The following is a 24,028-nucleotide window of genomic DNA, read 5'->3' on the forward strand; positions in this document are numbered from 1 at the left end:
AAAAATGTACACTTTGGTTATTCTTTTCAATGCTCTTCTGCTCTTTTTTATGACTAAGCCTTAATTAACACACTGGGTGGCCAGGATTAGGAAGGTTGTCTGAGGTCATGCCAAAAAGCCAAAGCAAAGATTCAAATAATCACTTTTGTGTCATTAAACCAATTCTTAAAGTAGATAAGCCAACCAACCACAACCAATATACTGTTGGCTAAGCATACTTAACCAGCACACATTAGTATGAAAAACTGATGACTATAAAGCACATCATTTTAGGACTTTCTACTCCTACAAGTATAAATAAAGAATCAAAGCCACATTTTTAGAACATTTCGTTCACATTAGAAGTATATCAGTATCTCAGAAATTATTGAAGGCAAAAGACTATGAAAGCATGTTCAAAATTTAATGGAACTCTGATTTACCCTCCAACTATAAACAACAAAACTTCTGGATAAGATAAGTAAAATGCACCTAGAAGCTGACAAAGTAAGGGATGCTTGGGCCAAAATTAAGTGAATGTAGAAATCCAGGGAAGTATGAACAACATTGACAGAAACTGGCCTTCACTCTAGAGCAGTGTTTCCCAAACTTTTGACGTATGTGGACCCCTTGTATAATTTTCATAATGCTGAGTACCCCTCGTACTCATGAGGATGTAGAATTAGGTGCAGCTAAGCACGGTGCAGTGTATATCCCCACCAAACTCCGGTCAACTTGTGCTCCCACCAAACTCTTCCCGTACCCCTGGGGGTACGCGAACCACATTTTGGGAAACACTGCTCTAGAGCATTGCTAAACTAGGTAAATTTCAACTTTGGTTTACACCTCTTTACAGGCACAGGGAAGATAAATTACCCAGGTCCTCCTCAGCATGTCAGTTCTAAGTAAGATTGAGACACCTAAAGGCTATTCTTAGAGATAAAAACAAACTAAGAGTAACCACTTTGAATGCTGTACCCCTCTTCCTCCACTGAAAGTGAAATTGCCTTTGTTGGAAACTTGGGTCCAAATATAGGGAGGAAAAAAATCTCTTGAGTTTTATAAGCATACGATGGTCCACACAGTTTTGCAGTTCAACTTCATACCTCTAGGTGGTTTAAAATACCTCAGGCTGAGGATTAGATTAAAATGGTTACAGATTCAGGAGTCTCACAAAGGCAAATATAAATATTCTCTAAACTATAACTCACTTCTATTCCAGGCCTCCAAGAAATTCCCACAAAAATATGAGTTCACAAAAATCATGAAACCCAAAAGTAAAAGACATATCATAAATGACAGCCAGCACTTATCAGACACTCAAATATGGAAGTCATGGAAATTGTGAAACACAGAATATAAATAAAAATATTTTAAAATGTTTGTAGAAATAACCACACTGAAATTATGAGCAAAGAATATGAGCCATAAAAACAAAACAAAAAATAAACAACTAAGCACAGAGAGTCAAATAGAATTCCTAGTCATAAAAAACAAGTGATATTTAAAAACTCAGAGAAAATGGATAAGATAGTAATAAAAATATGAAGTGGGTTTAAAATATAGGTCATAGAAGAATATCATGTAAGGAAAAATATTCTGTAAGTAAATTACATCTAGAAGATTTGTACTTTAGAAAATTAATTATAATGCTAACAGCAAGACACCCATGAAAAATACACATGGTGTCAAAACAAGCCAGAGGAAAATCATTTGGGCAAAAAATGAAAAAGGATCCCAAGTCAAATTTATAGAAAATATTTCTTTATTAACTTTTGGTCAAGAATATGTTTGTATATTTTCAGAAAACAACTCCGAGACTATGTGTATTCTGGCAACAGAGAGGAATTGACAGGACTACCCCAGCCATGAAGACAGAAGAGAAGCAGTCCAGAGATGGAAGACACTGACATCACCTTGCCATAATAGCAGTCAGCAGCTGTGCATCACTATAGGTTGCTCAGGACCAAACCAGAGAGGGGCGGACCAACATTACCACCATTTATCATTGTTGACATATACACATTTGACATTGAAATTGGGCCTCAAAAGAACTGTTGGCCCAGAAAGAAACTCATTCAGACTGATTCATTTGCCTTTCAGCATAACCGTTATTGCTTGTCTCATTTTCGGTTCTTATAAATGTATTTCCAGTAGGACATGATCTCACTCATCTAGGGGAAATGATGAACAAATAGACTGATGAACAAGAACAGACCCAGAGACAAGGAGGAATGGATCAGACTGTTGGACCTCAGAGGGAGGGTGGGGATAAAAAGGAGAGATCAGCCAAAGGACTTGTGTGCATACATATGAGCCTAACCAGTGGTCAAAGACAACAGGGGGATGGGAACATCAGTGGGTAGGGGTGGGGGATGGGAAAGGGGGGATGAGGACAAATATGTGACACCTTAATCAATAAAGAAATAAAAAAAAGACCTAAAAATAAAATAAAATAAAATAAAATACAGGACAGCAACAAGGCATATATTATTAAGCCTTTATTCCAACAAATTCTTGAGTTTAAATGAAACAGACAAGGCCCTGGACAAATGTCTCACTATATCTAAATCAAAAGGAATAGAAAACCCAAATAGTCTTATAACCTTTAAGGAAATTGAATAAGTCCAAAATATGTCAATCAATCAATCTCTCCAGGTCCAGCTGGCTTCTCTGGCAGAAATATTTCTAATCTTACACAAATGCTCCTAAGGAACAAAATGCTCCTAAGGAACAACATTCCCAACTCATTTGTGAAGCTTCTACAACCTTGACAACAAACCCCATAAAGACAGTGGGGGCGGGGGTGGGGGTGGGGAGGGTGAGGTGACCTCACTGATAAATGTAGATTTAAATTATCCTAAGCAAAATATTACACACTAAATTCAACAACAAAGGTGTGTGTGTGTGTGTGTGTGTGTGTGTGTGTGTGTGAGAAGGCCTGGCCAGGTAGTTCAGTTAGTTATAGCACTGTCCCCATACACCAAGGTTTTGGAGTCAGGGAACATACAATTATCAACCAATGAATGCATAAATAAGTGGAACACCAAAATGATGTTTTTCTCTCTCTCTCCCTCTCCCTTTATTTCCTCTCCCTATAAAATCAATTTTAAAAATTAATACAATAGGCATATTATGACCAAATTGGGCTTATACAAAGAAAGGTTGATTTAACATTAAAAAACCAATTCATTTCACCACATTATTAATTATAAATAGGTTTAAAAAATCATATGGCCTCTCAGTAGATGCATAAAACTCACATTTTATAAAACAGAAATGCAGTCATGATTTTCTTTAAAAGTCTCTTAACAAAAGAAATAGCCAGAGTATCTACAGCAAGTACTATGCATAATGTTGAAACACTGTATTCATTCCCTGTAAGAGTAGATATAAAATAAGTATGCTTGCTGTCATCACTTTTATGAAGTTGCTAACATTTGACCTTTTTGGCTCCCAAATTGTCAATATCATAAGGTTCAACATAATAAAATTTGATAATAATGACAGATGTCTTAGGGCACTTTATCATATCTGAAATCTGAAGTCAAGAGACAGAAAGCTATACACTTAAATACTAAGATAGGATAATTAAGGGACAGAAAAAGTTACCAACACCAAGGAGTACTATGAATAGGAGAAAGTGTTTATTCAACAAGCACTAATAATGCAATATCCTGTGCCAGGCACTCTTTAAGCGCTTCACAAAAATCAATTAATTTCATCCTCAGAACAGGCCTATGTGGCAGGTACTTGTGTGATCCTCATTTGACACATAAAGAAACTGAGGCAGAGAGTCAATACTTTGCCTGAGGTCACATAACAATTAAGTGCAGTGCCAGGATTTGAACCCATATGGTCTGATTCTGGAGTTCTTTTTCTAAAACTTAAACCATGCTGTAACTGTTCTGCCAGAACCATTAGAGAATAACCTACCCAACAAATGTACTTAAGACATTGCTTGTTGGTGTGAGTATAGGGATACTGTTCCAACTATCTATTTTTGCTGCATAACACATTTCCACAAACCTATCAGCTTAAACAGCAGCTATTTATTATGTTCATGAACACTGTGGGTCAGGGGATTAGGGCAGGCATCGCAGATGGCTTCTCCCTGATTCATAATGTCTGGATGGGAAGAATGAATGGTTGGAGACTGGATGACTTAAAGGCTGGACTCAGCTGGGCCTGTGCACCCAGTACCCCATGTAGACCTTCAAGACAGCTAGAGATTCTCACACCATGGCAGCTGGGGTCAGAGAGGGGAACCCAGAGAGCAAACATTCCGAAGGTATAAGGATGCATTTGCAAGGCTTCTTGCAACCTGGCCTCCGAAGTCAGGCAGCATCACTTTCTCCACTCTCTGTGCTTATGGCAAGTCACCTGGGACCAGCGGGATTCTGGGGAGGGGAATTACGCTCCACCTCTGGTGGGAGAGGAGCGAGGTAGCATTGCAGAAGAGCAGGTGCGGGAAGACAGTGTGAAGGCTATCTTTGGAAACACATTTGGGCATGGACTCAGAGAATGTTGACAGAGCAGTCTTCCACTCTGCCATCCTTAGCACAGCCAAAGAAGTAATCTATCCCACAAATGTATTTAAGAAATTGCTTGTTGGTGTGAGTGTCTCAGTCCTTGGTTTTAGGTTGGATGCATCCATTCCAAGCATCTGAAGGAGATGTAACAAGGTCACGCAAAGAAAAAAGAAAGGTATTTCCTCCCATGAGTCCCCTTTAATGAGAGAAAACCTGCTCCCAAATGTCACAGCCAACTTACCGTCAGGTCCCATTGGTCAGATGATGTGGGAAAGCGACCTCGACCATGCGCATACCATAGCTGAAAAGGAAGTTGAGAAAGAAAGTATTTAGCATTTTGTCTTATACAGGAAGAAGGGCTTCTGCTAATTAAAAAAAAAAGAAAGGAGATTCAGAGTGCAGAATCTCAGAGGGAAAGAGGGGAGGGGGGATAAAGAACTTGTTTGCATATATGCATAACCCAGGGACACAGAGAATAGAGTGGTGAAGGCCTGAAGGGGGATGAGGGGGGGATCAATGGGGAGAAATGGGGGACATCTGTATTATTTTCAACAATAAAGATTTAAGTGAATTATAAATAAATAAATAAATAAATAAATAAATAAATAAATAAATGGAGGAGGGAAAATGACTATTGAGTGACCAGCATCTGTCACAAATATAGGCACCTGTACATACATTGTGCAGTTCTTCTTAAGTTATTTAAGAGAAAATAGCCAGGTTTATTATATATGTACATATGGAAGTTCCATAAGAGTATGAGACCAGAGGGCAAATTGGGTAATTAAGGCTTATATGCCATTTTGAGCTGATTGCTAATTATGTACCAGGCACACTGCTAAGAGGCAGGGCATAGCAGTGAATAAGATAGACAACATCTGGCCCTCATAGGGCTTACAGCCTGGCACAGAACAGAGATTTATAACAAGCAATTATATAGTTAAACACAAATGTGTTGTGCTATGAGAAATGCCCACTTTGCTGTAAATAAATGTTTCTTTATAGAATCATATTGAAATGAAAGAAAAGATTAATAACTATTATAAGAGGTACAAGGTCTTTATTAAGCCTAAAGAGTAATCACTGAAGATCATGATTTTTCCATTACGCAGGGGAGTGAAGCACTAGTGTTGCAGACAGTGTCCTTGTCATTAGAAAAGTCAGTCTATCAAGAGTCAGAGACTGTTCACTGGGATTTACTATGGACCGATGAACTCTCTCTTAAGACCATCTGACCTGCTTCAATCCAACTGCATACTTCATCAGCTGTTCTGGCACTTTGGATAACAGGTTGGGATTCTCCAGTCTCTGAAAAATTTTATCTGCTACCATAAAGTGTTGTTTAGTTAAATTTAATGTGAGCATGAACACTCTTAGGCCTAATCCCTCTTCAGGGGCCTGAAAACTGAGAAAACAGATCTTCAAAGGTAAAAACTGAACAACAAAAAAGGTTTTATGGAAAGTAACCTCAAAGGGTGATCTAATCATAAATTCCTAACTGGGCAGGTCATAGGGGTAGTCATGACCCAGGCTTTTATAACTTTTTAGTAAAGTGTTTATCTTTGCCTTAAGTGTTTATCTTTGCCCTGTCCATTGTTTCTATGCATCTTGGTTAACACTCCTTTCAAGTAAACTTTAATCACCCTCAAGAAAGCACATGAACTCGTTAACTATACTGCAATTCATCTCCACCTTGCTTTTCCCCACCTCCAATAAATGCACAAATGAAGTTGCAAAACTATTATGCTGCAGAGCATTTTAGATCTTGCTCCCCAGCATATGTCATCAATTTTGCTCAAATAAACCCTTATAAAAACTATCTCTAGGCTTGAACTTTTTCACATTGACATAATTCAGGCTAGGAAGCCAAAGTGAGCCCCATTCTATGCACTTCCAAGATATAAAGCTGGTTATGAAGCTGGTCTTGCCCAGGATAGCACTAAGACCCACCTTGTACATTCCTCGGACTACAGCTATGGCATCTGCCAACTGCTGATGGCAGCATTTTCTTATTAATTCTTCATTCTGCAAGCCAGAAATAAGCACAAGGAGAATCATAATGTATTTCCAAAAACAACTCTCACACCTACTAGGGAGGAGCTCAGTAGAAAATCATTCAAATCACCACAATCTCTTGAGAAATTCATTTTATTATTATTTCTCTTATGGTATAGCTCTTACAGCACATTCCATTTTTACTTACACTTAACCAAAAGCAATAGTGTCCCTCTGGATAATTTGAAGATTTTATTTCATTTTACATATCAAAGTCTTTTTCTTATCTTCCTGGAACTGCTTTTAAAAGTAGTGAAATCTGCCCAGCCAGTGTGGGTCAGCAGTTGAGCCTTGAACCAGGAAGCAAGAGGTCATGGATTTGATTACCTGTCAGGGCACATGCCAAGATGCAGGCTCTATTCCCTGGAGGCAACTGAATGATGATGTGTCTCACCTCATGATGTTTAATCTCTCTATCCCTCTCCCTCTCTCTCTCTAAAAATCAATAAAAAGCACTTTTTAAAAGTAGTGAAATATATTATCAATTCATATCCTCTTTTGCTCCTTCTACTTTTTGAATGATAAAAAACTCATGAAAATAAAATCTAGAGACGCTAACTCATAAACTACTTATTTTCTGATCAAATAGTTTAACAGATCTTTTTAGGATAACAATGAAAGATATCAACTCTGATTCCAGCATGGAATGTAAACAACAATAGAGTTTAGAATCGGGCAGATTTAGATTTCACTATCATTGTGCCATTTACTATTATCTATCTGCCCTTAAGCAAGTTACTTCACCTTGGTAGCCCAGTTTCCATATTTGTAGATCAGGGATAAAAGTATTTCCATGTTAGGATTGTTAAGGGACTTGTGCTGAAAAGGCTTAGTATGGAACTTAGAATGGTGTGGTCACCAATAAATGGAGAGCAGTGAGTGAAGGCCTGGGGGGTTAGAGGGAGGGGGTATAGGGGGTATAAAGGAGAACATCTGTAATAATTTCAACAATAAAGATAAAAAATTTAAAAAGTAAATAAAATTATTATCAGAAAATTTAAATAACACACCACAAAACAATAGATGGAGATGGAATTTTTGTTTTATAACAGATAAATAAGAGGAATGCCTATTGATAATGATAGATAAGTATGCAGATGAATCTGACCATAGGTTTTAAGAAATTCCTCAAAGCAGCAGAGTTTCCATGCCTTTACCTCCAAACGAGCCATTAAAGCACAAACAAGATCATATAAAATTGTGGCTAAGAGTCAAATCTCAATCATCAAGCTTTCTGTCCTGGAATCCAGACTGGTGATATGAGCAAGTTAATTAACATTTCTGTGCCTCAGTTTCCTCATCTATAAAAAATGAATAATAATAATAATACCTATTTCATAATATTAATGTGAGGATTAAATAAATTTGTATACAGAGTGCTTAGAAAAGTTCCTAACACATGGTAAAGCTACATGTATGTAGCTCTGTGAAGCTGTTATATGGGACACAACATATACAAATTATGTTGCTGTCAAAAATTGCTAAGTTCAAACTTGTAGTACATATGTGTCTAAGCACAAGATCAGTCTACACACAAAACAAAGGTAATGAAACAAACAACAACAACAAAAACCCACAAAGAAAATTAGAGACATACTACCTGTTGATAATGTCTTTCAACTGTTAGAATCCTGTCATGTAGAACAGCAAAGAGATTGAAAGACTCCTCTTTAATCCGGTCCTCAAACTTCAACTGAAGCAATTCTTTTAGGAACCCAAAATCTACCTGAAGAGATCTAATAGTCTAAAAATAGAAAAACATACATTATCATAGAGATTGTGACACCATGCCGGGTTCTGGGCATATAACCTAGGTATCTGACCTGGTCAGGAGATTGTCCTGCATTTTAAGATTATCTGTCAAATACTCCTTATATCGGGAATTCCAATTAATCTGCTAAAGGAATATAAACTAATGGAATAAACTAGAAGAAGTTCCTAGTGTTATCATAAGAGACTAGGGAAATTCTGGGACAAGTGGAATAGGGAAACTAAGATAAACAGCAGTTTGCAGCCACCTAGTAAATCCTATCTTCCCTAAACCAAGGATACTTCTCTCCAACCAGAGGGTCAAATCACCCTACTCAGGGAAACTCAATAACAGAAATCCAATTAAGTGCCATTTGCCACCCATACCAAGGACAAACAAATTCAGAGAATAAATCTCCTATTGGTACAATAGCATAAAGCTGATGAATGTTCCATTGCTCCACCCCTAGAACCTCCCCTAAACACAGCCTTTCAAATCTCTGAAAATGAAGGTCCCAGTGTGCTCTCTCTCAGGAGAATACTCTGTGTCATTCCCCTCCTGCTGGGGTTCTTATTTTGACATCTAGAAGGGTTCAGGAATCTGTAGAAAGGCTATGTGTAACTTAAGAGTCCAGAGAGGAAAGATAATTTTGAAAGACATAGCGGTTCAGAGGAGCCTAGCTAAAGAAACTAAGTTCTCCTTGTCTCAGGACCCCTTGCTTTTTATTAACACAATTTGTTCTAAGGCAAGGTGGAGATATACACTTTAAAGGGTAGGGTTTCATCTATAGAATCTACTGTCAGATTGGAAGAATTACCTGTGGCTGTTCAGGTGTTTGGCCAACAGGAGACAATAACATGTAGATTAAGAAGCCCTGAGCTGTCTGGCAGCAAACAATCAATTTAATGCATCATTTTCAGGTTTGGGGAAATGCCTTTAGCCATCCCAGCAGTCAATAACATATGTGACTCAGCCCTTGTTGAGTCCCCAAGTTCCAGCAACCATTCAATGAAACTCTTGCAGTTATGACATGCTGAAATTGGCTTCTGGCAACCTTCCCCTCTCCTTTCCCCATGGGCATGTATCTCCTAAACTCCAAGGGACCCCACAAGACTTGCAGTCAGAGGAGCAATGGGCAGCAGCAGCTCATCCCACACTAACCCACTAAACCTGTTTCCAAGGTGCCCTTTTCTCAGACTTCCCAGTGATCCAAGGCAGCCTAGCCTAGGCTCTCCTATAGTCCTTCCTTCTTTCACTGTCTTAAGTGTATTTTCGCTGTGGTCAGTAAATTCATGCTTGCTTTTCTATACTTTGTCTCTTAATTGAAATCTTTCCTTCAATATTTGTATGTAGCTAGAAGGCTAGAACCCCTCTAGCCAGTTTAGCTCAGTGGATAGAACTGTGGACTGAGGGGTCCTTCCTCAGTTGCAGGCTCAATCCCTGGCTCTAGTCCTGTTCTGGGCATTTGTGGGAGGCAACCAATCAAAGTATCTCCATGTTTCTGTCTTTCCCTTTCACTCTCTCTAAAAATCAATAGAAAAATATCCTTGGCGGAGCAGCCAGGTCTGGTGCGGCCAGGCCCGGAGCAGCGGCTGCCGGGCTGGGAGCGGCCAGGCCCAGAGCAACAGCTGCCAGGCTGGGAGCGGCCAGGCCCGGAGCAGCCGGGTCTGGTGTGGCCAGGCCCGGAGCAGCGGCTGCCAGGCTGGGAGCGGCCAGGCCCAGAGCAGCCGGGTCGGGTGCGGCCAGGCCAGGAGCAGCGGCTGCCAGGCTGGGAGCGGCCAGGCCCGGAGCAGCAGCTGCCAGGCTGGGAGCAGCCAGGCCCAGAGCAGCCGGGTCTGGTGTGGCCAGGCCTGGAGCAGCGGCTGCCAGGCTGGGATCGGCCAGGCCCAGAGCAACAGCTGCCAGGCTGGGAGCGGCCAGGCCCGGAGCAGCCGGGTCTGGTGTGGCCTGGCCCGGAGCAGCGGCTGCCAGGCTGGGAGAGGCCAGGCCCGGAGCAGCGGCTGCCGGGCTGGGAGCGGCCAGGCCCAGAGCAACAGCTGCCAGGCTGGGAGCGGCCAGGCCCGGAGCAGCCGGGTCTGGTGTGGCCAGGCCCGGAGCAGCGGCTGCCAGGCTGGGAGCGGCCAGGCCCAGAGCAGCCGGGTCGGGTGCGGCCAGGCCAGGAGCAGCGGCTGCCAGGCTGGGAGCGGCCAGGCCCGGAGCAGCAGCTGCCAGGCTGGGAGCAGCCAGGCCCAGAGCAGCCGGGTCTGGTGTGGCCAGGCCTGGAGCAGCGGCTGCCAGGCTGGGATCGGCCAGGCCCAGAGCAACAGCTGCCAGGCTGGGAGCGGCCAGGCCCGGAGCAGCCGGGTCTGGTGTGGCCTGGCCCGGAGCAGCGGCTGCCAGGCTGGGAGAGGCCAGGCCCGGAGCAGCGGCTGCCAGGCTGGGAGCGGCCAGGCCCGGAGCGGCCGGGACCGGAGCAACCGGGCCCAGAGCAGCCGGGTCGGGTGCGGCCAGGCCTGTAGCAGCAACAGCCAAGTCCAGAGCAACTAGGTCGGGAGTGGCAGTGACCAGACCCGGAGCAGCTGGTTGTGGAACGAACCAGAGCAACAGAGGCCAGGCCCGGAGCAGCCAGGCCTGAAACAGCTCGCTCCTCACCTGTCCCTGCCCACGGCTGCCTCTCAGACATGGCTGGAAACTTTTGCCGGAACTTGAGGGTCTGCTGAATCAAGTGATGAAGGCTTAGATCTGGATGTGTTGAGTTAGTATAACGCTGGGGTGTTGATCTGTGAGTGCCTTGGGTGGGGCCTGGAGGAGGCTGGTTGACCTATTTGGAAATGTCTTTTGTGTGAAGTGTATCATTGGGCATGTGGAGGTATTGTTGATATGAGAAAATGCTAAGTAACAGATTTACTATCTGAAAAGGGATTTACTATCGGGGAAGGGGAGGGAGGAAGAGACTGAACATAAACTGTGCACCTATGGATGAGGACAATGGGGGATGGGGAGGGGGCAGAGGGTGGGGTGGGAGCCTGGTGGAGGGGGGAAGAAATGAGGAACCTTTGTAATAATATGAACAATAAAGATTGATTAAAAAAAAAAAAAAAAAGAAAAAGAAAAAAAAAGAAAAATATCCTTGGGTGAGGATTAACAGAAAAATAAAAAGACTAGGACAAAAGTCTTCATGTCCCATAGGTAACACTAGTAATTTACTCTCATACAGAATATACCTCAAAGGTATAATTCTCACGATGTGATTTTTGTATTAGAAAACCACATTTGTTATGAATTCACTAGCCAACTACTTAAATATATAACCAGTATATTGATTAGTTTCCATTTGGGTTTTGTTGTTGTTGTTGTTTGGGTGTTTGACTGTTAATCCTCACCCGAGGATATTTTTTCCCATTGATTTCTTTTTTAGAGAGAGTGGGGAAAAGGGGAGAGACATACAAAGAGAAACATTGATTGGCTGCATCCTGCCCTGATGGGGCCAGGGATTGAACCTGCAACCCAGATATGTGACTGAGGGAAGGGGGGACAAACGATGTTCTTACCACTGGGCAAAACCAGCTATGGCTAATTTCGATATGTAATCATCAAAACACAATGTATTTTTGTTTTCCACCATCCATTTAAATATATTCCTAGGTTACCTGTCCCTGAATGAAAACTTTAGGCAAGTCCATGACTTTTTGTTCATCCTTGGGAACAGAAAGTCCTACCTTCACCCAAATCACAGCCTCCAAGTAGCTTTTGGAATATGACCACTATGAGTTAACATGACCACTTCAACTTCACTCATAGATAAGGCTTCTTTCTCCCTGTACTCCAAGCTAAACAGTCATTGGCAGCTGCCTGTCTTAAAGGAGAAGAGTGTGATTCAGTCTTAAGCTCTCCCTCATCACTCTTCCCAAACTCAGCTGCTGTGTCTCCAACATGGACAAGGCAGAAGGGGTAAAGGAGCATGGCTGCTTCTATCTGGTGGGGTGGCTGGCAGGTCACCCAGGACTGGCATGTAACTCTTCTTCCCACTAGTTTAGAATTAATCCATATTACCTGCACTAGTTTTTGTGTAGATGAGCTTAGCTCTTTTAATGGCAAAATTTCACTGTAATCCGTCTGAGTAGCATGGTCTGTGCTAAAAAAGCCAATGTTCAAATCATCTGATATGTTACGTCTGAAAAAAAAAAAGAATATTAAATCTGTTTTATGTAGTAGATATTTGCTTAAAACATATATTAGTGAGTATATTTTGTATAAATCACATTATGTTTTAAAGATTCAAAGGGTTGATAAAGTGAAGAAACCTCTGAATTATCTATTGAAAATTTGAGGTTTCACCAGGACTCTGCTGGATTATCCAATTCTCTGGACTGTGGCATTTTGCTCCACTGATACTAATTTTTATTTTCTGAGATATTGTTATAATTGTAATTAACTAATCCTATATAATAAGAGGTAATATGCAAATTGACTCTCACACTCTCACAAGATGGCTGTCTACAACCAGGCCAGCAGGGTGGTTAGTGCGGGTTGACCAAACAACTGAACAGCAGCAGGCTGCATTGGGGTGACCAGGCCAGCAGGGGGGGGCAGTTAGGTGTGATCAGGCTGGCAGACGGGGGTAGTTGGGGGCGACCAGGCCAACAGTGAGCACAGTAAGAGGTGACCAGGCCAGTGGGGGGAGGCAGTTAGGGGTGACCAGGCCGGCAGGAGAGGCAGTTGGGGGCAATTAGGCTGGCAGGGGGGCAGTGAGAAACAACTGAATGTCAGGGGGGCAGTTGGGGGCGACCTGGCTGTCAGCAAAAGGCAGTTAGGGGTGACCAGGCTGGCGGGGGGGGGGCAGTTAGGGGTGATCAGGCTGGAATGCAGAGCCAGTGAGGGGTGATCAGGCCAGCAGGAGTGGGGGGACAGTTAGGGGCAACCAGGAAGGCAGGCATGTGAGTGATTAGGAGCCAGCAGTCCAGGATTATGAGAGGGATGTCTGGCTGCCGGTTTAGGCTCAATCCCCAGGATTGGAGAGGGTGCAGGCTGGGCTGAGGAGACCCACCCCTCTGTGCACGAATTTCATGCACTGGGTTTCTAGTTTATTAATATTAATAATAGGAACAGAGCAAAGGGGAGGCTAGAATTACAAACATGGCCATCTGGGCAGCTTCACCAGGAAGCTGTGGCTTCACACTCCCCAGGGAACCCCCTGGTCCACTCCTTGCAGATCACTGGGGAAAGGGGTCCAGCAAAGGGGCTTGTTTGTTAGTCTAGCCTGAGGAACAATGAATTGGCTAGGGGGTAGACCCCATCAGAAGTTATAAAAACTAGTTAAAATCCCCAAAGAATTCCCTCTCTCTTGGGTTGGTTCTTGTTCTTGCTTGCTCTGTGACCTGTACTTTCCATTGGCTCGCCCGTTGTTCCTCCATAGCCATGTGGCCTTATGTAGCCACATGACCCAGGGCCATGCAGGCCCCACCCACAGAATGCTGCACTGGACTGGACTTTAATATGGAGCAGAAACTATGGGCAGTGGCCTTTATTCCAGCCCTGCTAAAGACACAGTTGGACTTCCTCCATGGTGAGAGGGACTGAGATAGGACCTTGGAAGGGAACCCCTTAACTTTACATCATCAGTAAAGCTTTACATGAAACCCCATCCTGTTGTGGCAGCCTCAGGACAGTATTTTATTTGCAGCACTCTAAGAACTCCACTTCCAATGATAACAATTTCGATTTAAAAGCCCCATTTTAGTATATCATCTACTGTTTTGTGTGTGCTACCACTTGAAGTAATTATAAATTATGCACAGGAATATCAAGTGAAAATACTTTAGGGCAGTGGTTCTGTGGTCTAAAGTCCCCCGAGGCTCCAATACACTCAGAGAATGCATAAGTTCAAAATTATTTTCATAAAAAATATTAAGATTTTGTTTGCTTCTTCCACTTTTATTCTCTCACAAGTGATGGGTGGAGTTTCCCAGACTATAGGTTATGTGACTGCATGGCAGATTGAATGATGAATTAAGCAATCTTTCCTTAAGCCAGATATTGAAAAGACTTGCAAAAATGTAAAAAACAAAAACAAAAAAACCGGACACTAGTTTCATTAAAGTCTTGTTTTGAAAAATACAGTTTGTTTTCCTTCAAAATGTGTTATTTAGGCAGAGAAATGAAGATGGCGGCATAGGTAAACACCTATACTGCTGCCTCGCACAATTTCAAAACTGCAACTGGAAGACAAATCGAACATTGTCCAGAATCACCAGAAAGCTGGCTGAGTGAAAATTCTACAACTAGAACGAAAGAGAAAATGACACTGAGACTCAGGAGCTGTGGAGGACAGAGGTGCAGAGACCGCACGAGAAAAGGGCAGGCGGCTGAATACACAGCTGCCTTACTCGCGGCATGCGGAGAGGGCGTGCAGCAAGTGCATGGCTAACTTTCTTGTTTGGGAGGAAAACAAAACCTCCCGACTGCACTGAAATCCAACTCCGGGTGAGATTTTGGATACTCAGACTCATTGGGGGAGAAACTCGACTGTCTATCAGTGGGCAAAATTCAAGAGCAGCCTTCTCTCAGAGGTGTGTGCAGCCATTGCCATGGGACACTGAGACACAGGGGCCTCTTAAGGTGACCAGATGTCCCGCTTTTGGCAGGACAGTCCCGATTTTTGACAATTTGTCTTGTGTCCCATGTCCAAGGCTGTCTGCTCCGCCTTAGATTCTGCTGAGCACAGAAGCTCTCCCAGCAGAGACACAGGTGATCCTCACAGCCAATTGGCCTGGAGGTCAATTCCCCCTACTGATACTAACAACAATCTAGGCTTACCTACAACAAGACTGCACACACAGCCCACAAAAGGGCACACCAATAGTGTCCACCTCAGGTAATTGGGGAGGCTAAGCCACTGGGCCCTGCTAGGAAATCTAGCACACAAAGCTACTCTATCAACTCTGGGAAGCAGCTGAAACGCAGAGACAAACAGGCATGTCACAAATTAAGGAAATGGAGGAAAGAAAATGAATGGATATAGAGTTCAAAACCACAGTTACAGGTTTTTCAAGAATTTCCTAGAAAAAGATGATAAATTTAATGAGACCCTTGAGGATACGAAAAACGATCAACTAGAAATTAAGCATACACTGACTAAAATAAAAAATATTATACTGAGACCTAAAAGCAGATGAGAGGATCACAAGAATCAAGTCAAATATTTGGAATACAAAGAAGCAAAAAACACTCAACTGGAAAAGGAAAAAGAAAAAAGAATAAAAAAATGTGAAGACAGTGTAAGGAGCCTCTGGGACAACTTCAAGCATACCAACATCAGAATTATGGGAGTCCCAGAAGAAGAGAAAGAGCAAGATACTGAAAACTTATTTGAAGAAATAGTGACAGAAAACTTCTCCCCACCTGGTGAAAGAAATATACTTACAAGTCCAGGAAGTGCACAGAACTCCAAACAAAAGAAATCCAAAGAGGACCACACCAAGACACATCATAATTAAAATGCCAAGAGCAAAAGACAAAGAGAGAATATTAAAAGCAGCAAGAGAAAAACAGTTACTTACCTACAACGGAGCACCCATACAATTGTCAGCTGATTTCTCAACAGAAACCATGCAGGCAGACAGGAGTGGCAAAAAATATTCAAAGTGATGAATAGCAAGAAACTACAACCAAGATTACTCGACTGAGCAAAGCTATCATTCAGAGTTGAAGGTCAGATGAAGAGTTTCATAGATAAGAAAAAGCTAAAGGAGTTCATCACCACCAAACCAGAATTATATGAATCTAGGGACCTGCTGCAGAAATATTCTTGCAAAATTTCCAGCAGGCTTCCCTCCCGCCACTGCCACCTCTCCGTCCCCCAACCTCTCCCGCTGCGGCCGGCAGGGCTGGGCGGGGTGGGGTGGGACAGGTCCGTGTTCACTGCTGCCACCACTGCTGTGCACCTCTCCCGGCACGCCAGACCTGCCACACCCACCACCGCCGCTGCAGTCCCTGATGCCCCGGAACTACTGCCACCACCACTGCTGCACGCCTCACCCCTCCCATCTGACCTGCCCACCACCACTGTCACCTCCTCAGCTGCATGCCCACCTCTGCATGCCTCACCGCACCCCGCCCCACAAGTGCTGCCAGTGCTTTTCCTCCAGCAGCCACAGCCACCTTGCTTTCCACTTTCCCTCTCTCTTCCTTCTATGCTGTCTTCAGTCTACACTCCTCCCTCCCTCTGTGTATGCAAATTAACTGCCACCTTTGTTGGGTTAATTTGCAAACTCACTCTGATTGGCTGGTGGTTATGGCTTGTGAGTGTAGCAGAGTGATGGTTAATTTGCATATTACTCTATTATTAGTTAGGATGCTGAAAGCTATTCTTTAAGAAGAGGAAGAAGAACAAAAAGGTAAAAATAAAAATTATCAACAACAGAAAGAGAGGAGAGAAACCAAGATGGCAGCATAGGTAAACGCCTAACTGCAGCCTCACACAACAATTTCAAAATATACAACTAAAATATAAAGTGGACATCATCCAGAACTACAGGAAAGTTGACTGACTGGAAATTCTACAACTAGAAGGAAAGAGAATACCAGAAGGAAAATCAGAGGAGCTGTAAAAGCCTAAGGTTCGGAGACACGGTGCACACGTGGGGAGAGGACGGAGCCGGAGAGGAGGGGCTGAGTGCCTTGTTGGCATTCCCTAGCGGGAAGGAGATAAAAGCTCCAGACTGAGCTGAGCCCCAGTTCTGACTGCACTGAACCCCAGTTCTGGGCGAGACCCTGGGGACCCAGGCTCATACAGAAGGATTCTAAGCTGTAAGGTGGAAACTCTGGGAGCGGCAAAAAGCAGAGCCCCGGAGTCACGCACATTGCGTTCTGAGGATGGACTGTTGACTGTGCCGCTGGATTGCCCTAGCAGGAAGTAGACAAAAGCTCTGGACTGCACTGAACCCCACTTCCAACTGCACTGAATCCCAGTTCCGGGCTCATTGTGGGAGAGACTAGACTGTCTGGTGGTGAGTGAAACTCAAGGGCACCTTTCTCTCAGAGGTGCTTGCAGTGAGTACCAAAGCAGTGAGTACCAAAGGACACTGAGGAACACTGAGACTCAGGAACCTCATAGGGCGGGGCTGACAGAAAGCCAAGGCTATAGGCTCCACCCTGAAACTCCGCCTCATCCAAGCTGAGCACAGAGGCTCTTGAATAAGGCTGTCTCTCGGCATAGACACAACTGATCCTCACAGCCAATTGGCCTGGAGGTCAATTCCTCCCAGTGATACCAACAACAGTTAAGACTTAACTACAAAAGGCTGTACACACAGTCCTCAAAGGGGTGCACCAAGAGTGTCCTCCTCAGGTAACTGGGAGGCTGACCCACTGAACCATATAGGACACCTTAACACACAAAGCCACCCTACCAACTCAGGAAAGCAGCGAAAATGCTGAGAAAAGGAAACAAATCACAAATGAAAGAAATGGAGGACAAAAAGCAGCTGGATATAGAGTTCAAAACCATGCTTATAAGGCTTTTTAAGAATTTCCTAGAAAAGGCCGATAAAATAAATGAGACCTATGAGGATATGAAAAGGGATCAACTAGAATACATTGTCTGAAATAAAAAATATTATACAGAGTACTAAAAACAGAATGGAAGATCGCAAGAATCAAGTCAAAGATTTGGAATACAAAGAGCCAGAGGACACTCCTCCACAGAAGCAAGAAGATAAGAGAATCCAGAAAGTTGAAGATAGTATAAGAAACCTCTGGGACAACTTCAAGCAAACCAACATCAGAATTATGCGGGTCCCAGAAGATGAGAGAGAGCAAGATACCGAAAACATATTGAAAGAAATAGTGAAAGAAAACTTCCCCCATCTGGGGAAAGAAATAGACTTACAAATCCAGGAAGTGCACAGAACCCCAACCAAAAGGAACCCAAAGAGGATCACACCAAGACACATCATAATCAAAATTCCAAGAGCAAAAGACAAAGAGAAAATATTAAAAGCAGAAAGAGAAAAGCAGGTTACCTATAAAGGAGCACCCATATGATTGTCAGCTGATTTCTCAACAGAAACCATGCAGGCCAGACGGGAATGGCAAGAAATATTTAAGGTGATGAATAACAAGAACCTACAGCCAAAAATACTCTACCCAGCAAAGCTATCACTCAGAATCAAAGGCCAGATAAAGAGCTTCACAAATAAAAAAAAAGCTAAAGGAGTTCATCACTGCCAAACCAGAATTATATGAATTGCTGAAGGGGGTTCTTTAGGAAGAGGAAGAAAATAAAGATAAAAATTATGAACAACAAATATGTAACTATCAACAAGTAAATCTGAAAACCAAAGGAATTAAAAAACCTGATGAACAATACTAACTGTTGAATATAATAGAATCAGAGGTATGGAAGGGGAGTGGACTGATGATTCTCGGGGAAAAGAGTAGTGGGAGGTGTGGGAAGAGACTGAACATAAACTGTGCACCTATGGATGAGGACAATAAGGGGTGGGAAAAGGGCAGAGGGTGGGGTGGGAACCTGGTGGAGGGGGGGAAAAATTAGGAACTTTTTAAATAATATGAACAATAAAAATTTATTAAAAATTAACAACAAATACATATCTATCAACAAGTGAATCTAAAAGTCAAGTGAATTAAAAATCTGAATAAACTGGTGAATATAATATTGTAGAATCAGGGTCATAGAAAGGTAGTGGACTGACAATTCTTGGGGGTGGGGGGGGAGTAAGGGTGGTGCGGGAGGAGACTGGATAAAAATTGGACACCTATCGCTGAAACCGGTTTGGCTCAGTGGTAGAGCATTGGTCTGCGGACTGAAAGGTCCCAGGTTCAATTCCGGTCAAGGGCATGTACATTGGTTGCGGGCACATCCCCAGTAGGAGGTGTGCAAGAGGCAGCTGGTCGATGTTTCTTTCTCATCGACGTTTCTAGCTCTCTATCTCTCTCCCTTCCTGTCTGTAAAAAATCAATAAAATATATTTTTTAAAAATTGGACACCTATGGATGAGCACAGTGGGGGGCAGGTAAGGGCAGAAGGTGGGGTATGAACCTGGTGGAGAAGAGCTATGGGGGGGTGGTGGTAAAAAAAGAGGGACAATTTTAATAATCTGAACAATAAAGATTTATTAAATAAAAAATAAAAAATAAAATGTGTTACTTTATTAACACAGAATTGACTTATCATTATTTTAAATAAATTTCTCCTTTTAGATGTGAAATATGATAACTGAATAGAAAGAACCTACATTTTAAAGCTCTTTGAGGTCTCTAATAATTTTTAAGATCATAAAGAGGTCCTGAAACCAAAACTTTGAGAACTGCTTCTTTGCAATGATCAAGTTACTGTACTGTATTTGATTTTCAAACTCAATTCTTGAAAAATCTGAGCAGGGCAGAAGCAAGTATTTGTACACTCCTCCTACAGAGCTGTAACAATAGGCATCTCAAACAATAACCAGAAGGCCAATATTCTGGATGCAACCTCCCTTTTAGAGGTTGATCAAACTTACCACAGCTATCAGTTTCTACAATGTCAGCTAGCCGTGACAGTGTGTCTCAGTGGTTGAGCATCAGCCTATAAACTGGAGGCCAAGTTTCAATTAATGTTCAAGGCACATACCTTGTTGTAGACTCGATCCCTAGTGTGGGGCATGCAGGAGGTAGCCAATCAATGATTCCTGGACCCACATTATAGGTCCCAGTAATCAGAGAAGGTGTTTCTGTCCTGGCATCTTTATGGTCTGCTAGTTTGGAGGCCTTAATTCTCGAGGGAAGAATGCTTCCTCCCAGAAACACTTAACCAAAGACAGAGAAAGTGGTCACTCTGAGGGCTGAAGTGAGTGCTTCCTCTTACCAAGGGGCCAGTGGGTGGCTGGTAGACAGGAGAGTCAGGGAAGGATGCTGGGAACCCAGGAGAGACTCTGGAATGCCTCCAATCATGTCCATGCTGAAGGGAAACAGAATGTGCTGCCCCCCAAATATGACTCTTAGGCATAACTGTTGGGCATTATCTTGAGTTAGTTGTTTTAAGAAACAGCAGGCACAGGAGGAGCTCTGCTAACTGGGTAGAAGTTGCCCTTTTGTAAAGGACATTTGCATTTATTAGAAAATCTCAATCCACCAGGGTATTTCTAGATACCACGTGGAAAAGGGTGATTCAATATCTAGAAACTCACCAATAGAAAAGCCTCAGGCTAAAATCTGCAAAACAACCATACCTAATTACCTCCCATAACTGGCTCCCCACTTCCCCCAACATCTTCTTTAGTCTTTAGCTGCAAATGGAATTGAAGGTGTTGAGTTGAACTATTTTCAGGAATTACTTAGTTTTCCTGAGTATTGCCCATGTACCAGTATAGAGAAGGTATATATGTTTTAAATTTTTTTTTCAAACAACAGGAACACACTGGCAGAGCAACTTACAGCAGATACAGAAGGTCACCTTCCTAGAAATAACATCTGGGCCTCAGTTGTATTTCAGCCCCAAGACCAGAAAAGCATGTGACACCAGGACCAGTTCCAAGGACTAACAACCCCCTGATTCTGACCCATCAGTGGAGACCATGATCCAGAAGAAACACACCTAGAAAACTGATGAATATTCTGGTCAACCTTCCCCTAAGACCTCCCATAAGATCCCCACCAGCTAACAAGAGATAAAAGCCTCAAGACAAAGTACCCAGCATGTGCTCTCAGCAGCCCACTCCATTCCCCTTTTCCTCTTTCCTCCCTTCTTCCCTCACAGACATACATCTCCTAAACTCTAAGAATCCCCAGGACACTTGCAATGAGGGGAACAATGGTCAGCGGCAGCTTGGCAGCTCGTCCCAGGCGAATCCCCTGAACCTGTTCCTAAGACTTCCCGAAGAGGTAGGGCTGCCCAGCTTAGGCTCTCCTGGTGCTTCTTCCATGCTAACAATTCCTTGTTTTGCTGGCTCTGGTTTTAATAAACTTTTCCCCATAGTCACCTGGACTCTTGTTGTGAAATTTTTCCTGCACAAAGTCAGGAACCCACACACTACCAGTCCTGTAGACAGACCCACTCAAGGTTAGGTCCTCTGCCTGGTAACACTCTTTCAAGAGGTCTTAATCTCAGCTTCTTGGGGTCACAACTACATTCTGCATTTGCAAACTACAATACTGAGTAAGTCTTCTTTTACCATCTTACTTCCTTTTATTTAATTTAATTAATTAATTAATTAATTAATTAACTTCTTCTGCCTATTTTTAGATGGAGCAGGCTGCATTGCGTTCCATGTTACATCAAAATGACTATAGCTTGGAGTCCTGCTGCTCGGGGAAGACTCCAGAAAGGTTCTCATGAACCAACAAAAGATGGGCTGGAAGGTGCTGGTGTTCCTGCACTGAGATGTCTTCCATGTCTCTTTTAAAAAAAGTTTTTAAAGAAAAAATGTTAAAAGCATCAAGAAGAAAAACAAATTATATGCATACATATTTGTACACATATGTGTGCATGCACATGTACAAACACTCAAAAATGGGATCTGTTCTAATTGCCTTCTTTCACTTAATATCTGATCTTGACTATCTTCCAATTTCACTAAATCAACTTCAAGTACATCTGTTTCATTGGTTTCATAAAAAAATAGTCAATAAAACTAGAATCTGGAAGATGGCTGCTAGGGTAGACACCTAACCGCAGTAGCACACAACAATTTCAATGGAATACAACTAAAATGTAGAGTGGACATCGCCCAGAGCTACAGGTAGTCGACTGACTGAAAATTCTACAACAAGAAGGAAAGAGAAAACCAGAAGGAAAATCAGAGGAGCTGTAAAAAAGCCTAAGGTACAGAGACATGCTGCGCGCTCGCACGCACGCGTGCGGAGAAGTCGCAGCCGGAAAGGAGGAGAGGGCTGGGTGCTGCCTGGCGTTCCCTAGCAGGAAGGAAATAAAACCCCCAGCCTGGGCTGAACCCCTGAACCGGCAGCGCTGAGCCCCAGTTATGGGCCAGACCCTGGGGACCCAGGCTCCGGCAGGGGGAGACGGGGCTGTGAGGCGGAATCCCAGGCGAGCAGCAAAAAGCAGGGTCCCCGGAGTCACGCGCACATTGCGCGCAGAGGACTGAATGTTGTCTCTGATGCTGGATTACCCTAGCCAGAAGGAACAGGGCCTCCTGCAGCGCTGAGCCTCAGTCTGGACTGCTCTGAACCCCAGTTCTGGGCCAATCCCTGGGGACCCAGGCTCGAGCAGGGGGAGACGGGGCTGTGAGGCGGAATCCCAGGGGAGTGGCCAAAAGCGGAGCCCCCAGAGTCTCGCGCACTGCGCACAGAGGACAGTCTGTTGACTCTGATCCTAGACTCCCCTAGTGGGAAGGAGAAAAAAAAAGCTCCAGACTGGAGGAATGCGACAGGGAGCAGGAGCCCCTGCCAGACACCGGCCAGCCGGGCGCCCCCAGGGAGCCGGGCGACGGGGCCCCCAGGGGGGGGGGGGTGCCCCTGAGCCTTCGACCTCTGAGCGCGGGCAACGGAGCCAAGGCCGTGGGCTGCTTCCTGGGTGGCGCCGACCCCGGCAACAGGCTGGAGCAGCGTGGGAGCCCGCGGAGAACAAAGGGGTGCCACAGGCCAACCTGCTGAGCTCCCAGGACAAGGAGGAAGAAACCAAAGAAGTTCTCAATGTGAAGAAATCAAGTGAGAGCAAAAAATAGTAAAATTACTTAAGAAAGAATACAAAGAAGATCTTGAAAAATCAAAGATTAAGTCAGAACTCAACTCACCAGCCAACATTGCAACATATATGCGTTTAAAAAAAAAAAAAAAAAAAAAAAGGACAGAATGTTGGAACAGCGGCAGCCAGGCCTAGAGTGCCCAGGCACAAGGCAGTGGCAACCGGGCCCGGAGCAGCAATGGCCAGTCCCCAGAGAAGCAGCAGCCAGAACCAGAGCAACAACAGCCAGCACTGGAGCAGCCAGACCTGGGGCAGTGGCAGCCAGGCCTGAGGCGGAGGCAGCCAAGCCCAGGGTGGCCAGTTCAGAAACACCCAGACCCGGAGTGGCCGGGCCCGGAGAACCCAGGCCCAGAGCAGCCGGGTTGGGAGCAGCCAGGCCCAGAACAGCAGTAGCCAAGCCCGGAGCATCCAGGCTGGGAGCGGCCAGACTCAGGCCCAGAGCAGCCGGGCCCAGAGCAGCCGGGTCGGGTGCGGCCAGGCCCGGAGCAGCAGCTGCCAGGCTGGGAGCGGCCAGGCCCGGAGCAGCGGCTGCCAGGCTGGGAGCGGCCAGGCCCAGAGCAGCCGGGTCTTGTGCGGCCAGGCCCGGAGCAGCAGCTGCCAGGATGGGAGCGGCCAGGCCCGGAGCAGCCGGGTCTGGTGCGGCCAGACCCGAAGCAGCGGTTGCCAGGCTGGGAGTGGCCAGGCCCGGAGCAGCAGCTGCCAGGCTGGGAGCGGCCAGGCCCAGAGCAGCCGGGTCTTGTGCGGCCAGGCCCAGAGCAGCAGCTGCCAGGATGGGAGCTGCCAGGCCCGGAGCAGCCGGGTCTTGTGCGGCCAGGCCTGGAGCAGCGGCTGCCAGGCTGGGAGCAGCCAGGCCCGGAGCAGCCGGGTCTGGTGTGGCCAGGCCCAGAGCAGCGGCTTCTAGGCTGGGAGCGGCCAGGCCCGGAGCAGCCGGGTCTGGTGCGGCCAGGCCCAGAGCAGCGGCTGCTAGGCTGAGAGCGGCCAGGCCCGGAGCAGCCGGGTCTGGTGCGGCCAGGCCCGGAGCAGCGGCTGCCA

The 24,028-nt window shown here is 44.6% G+C and overlaps 1 protein-coding gene across 1 annotated transcript in view; it reads right to left on the reverse strand.

Annotated features, from left to right (window-relative positions):
• LOC311620869 (uncharacterized protein C10orf67, mitochondrial) overlaps positions 1–24,028 on the reverse strand; it is a gene marked incomplete at both ends in the record, with an annotated part of 148,116 nt that overhangs the window by 114,795 nt on the left and 9,293 nt on the right. Inside the window, 4 exons of the mRNA XM_084880559.1 lie at positions 4,753–4,812; positions 6,462–6,536; positions 8,167–8,310; positions 12,349–12,469. Coding sequence (XP_084736685.1) covers positions 4,753–4,812; positions 6,462–6,536; positions 8,167–8,310; positions 12,349–12,469 — 400 coding nt within the window. The remainder of the gene's footprint in view (positions 1–4,752; positions 4,813–6,461; positions 6,537–8,166; positions 8,311–12,348; positions 12,470–24,028) is intronic.

The sequence above is a fragment of the Pipistrellus hanaki genome (assembly GCF_964339955.1).
Source record: "Pipistrellus hanaki genome assembly, chromosome: 1".
Classification (NCBI taxonomy): Eukaryota; Metazoa; Chordata; class Mammalia; order Chiroptera; family Vespertilionidae; genus Pipistrellus; species Pipistrellus hanaki.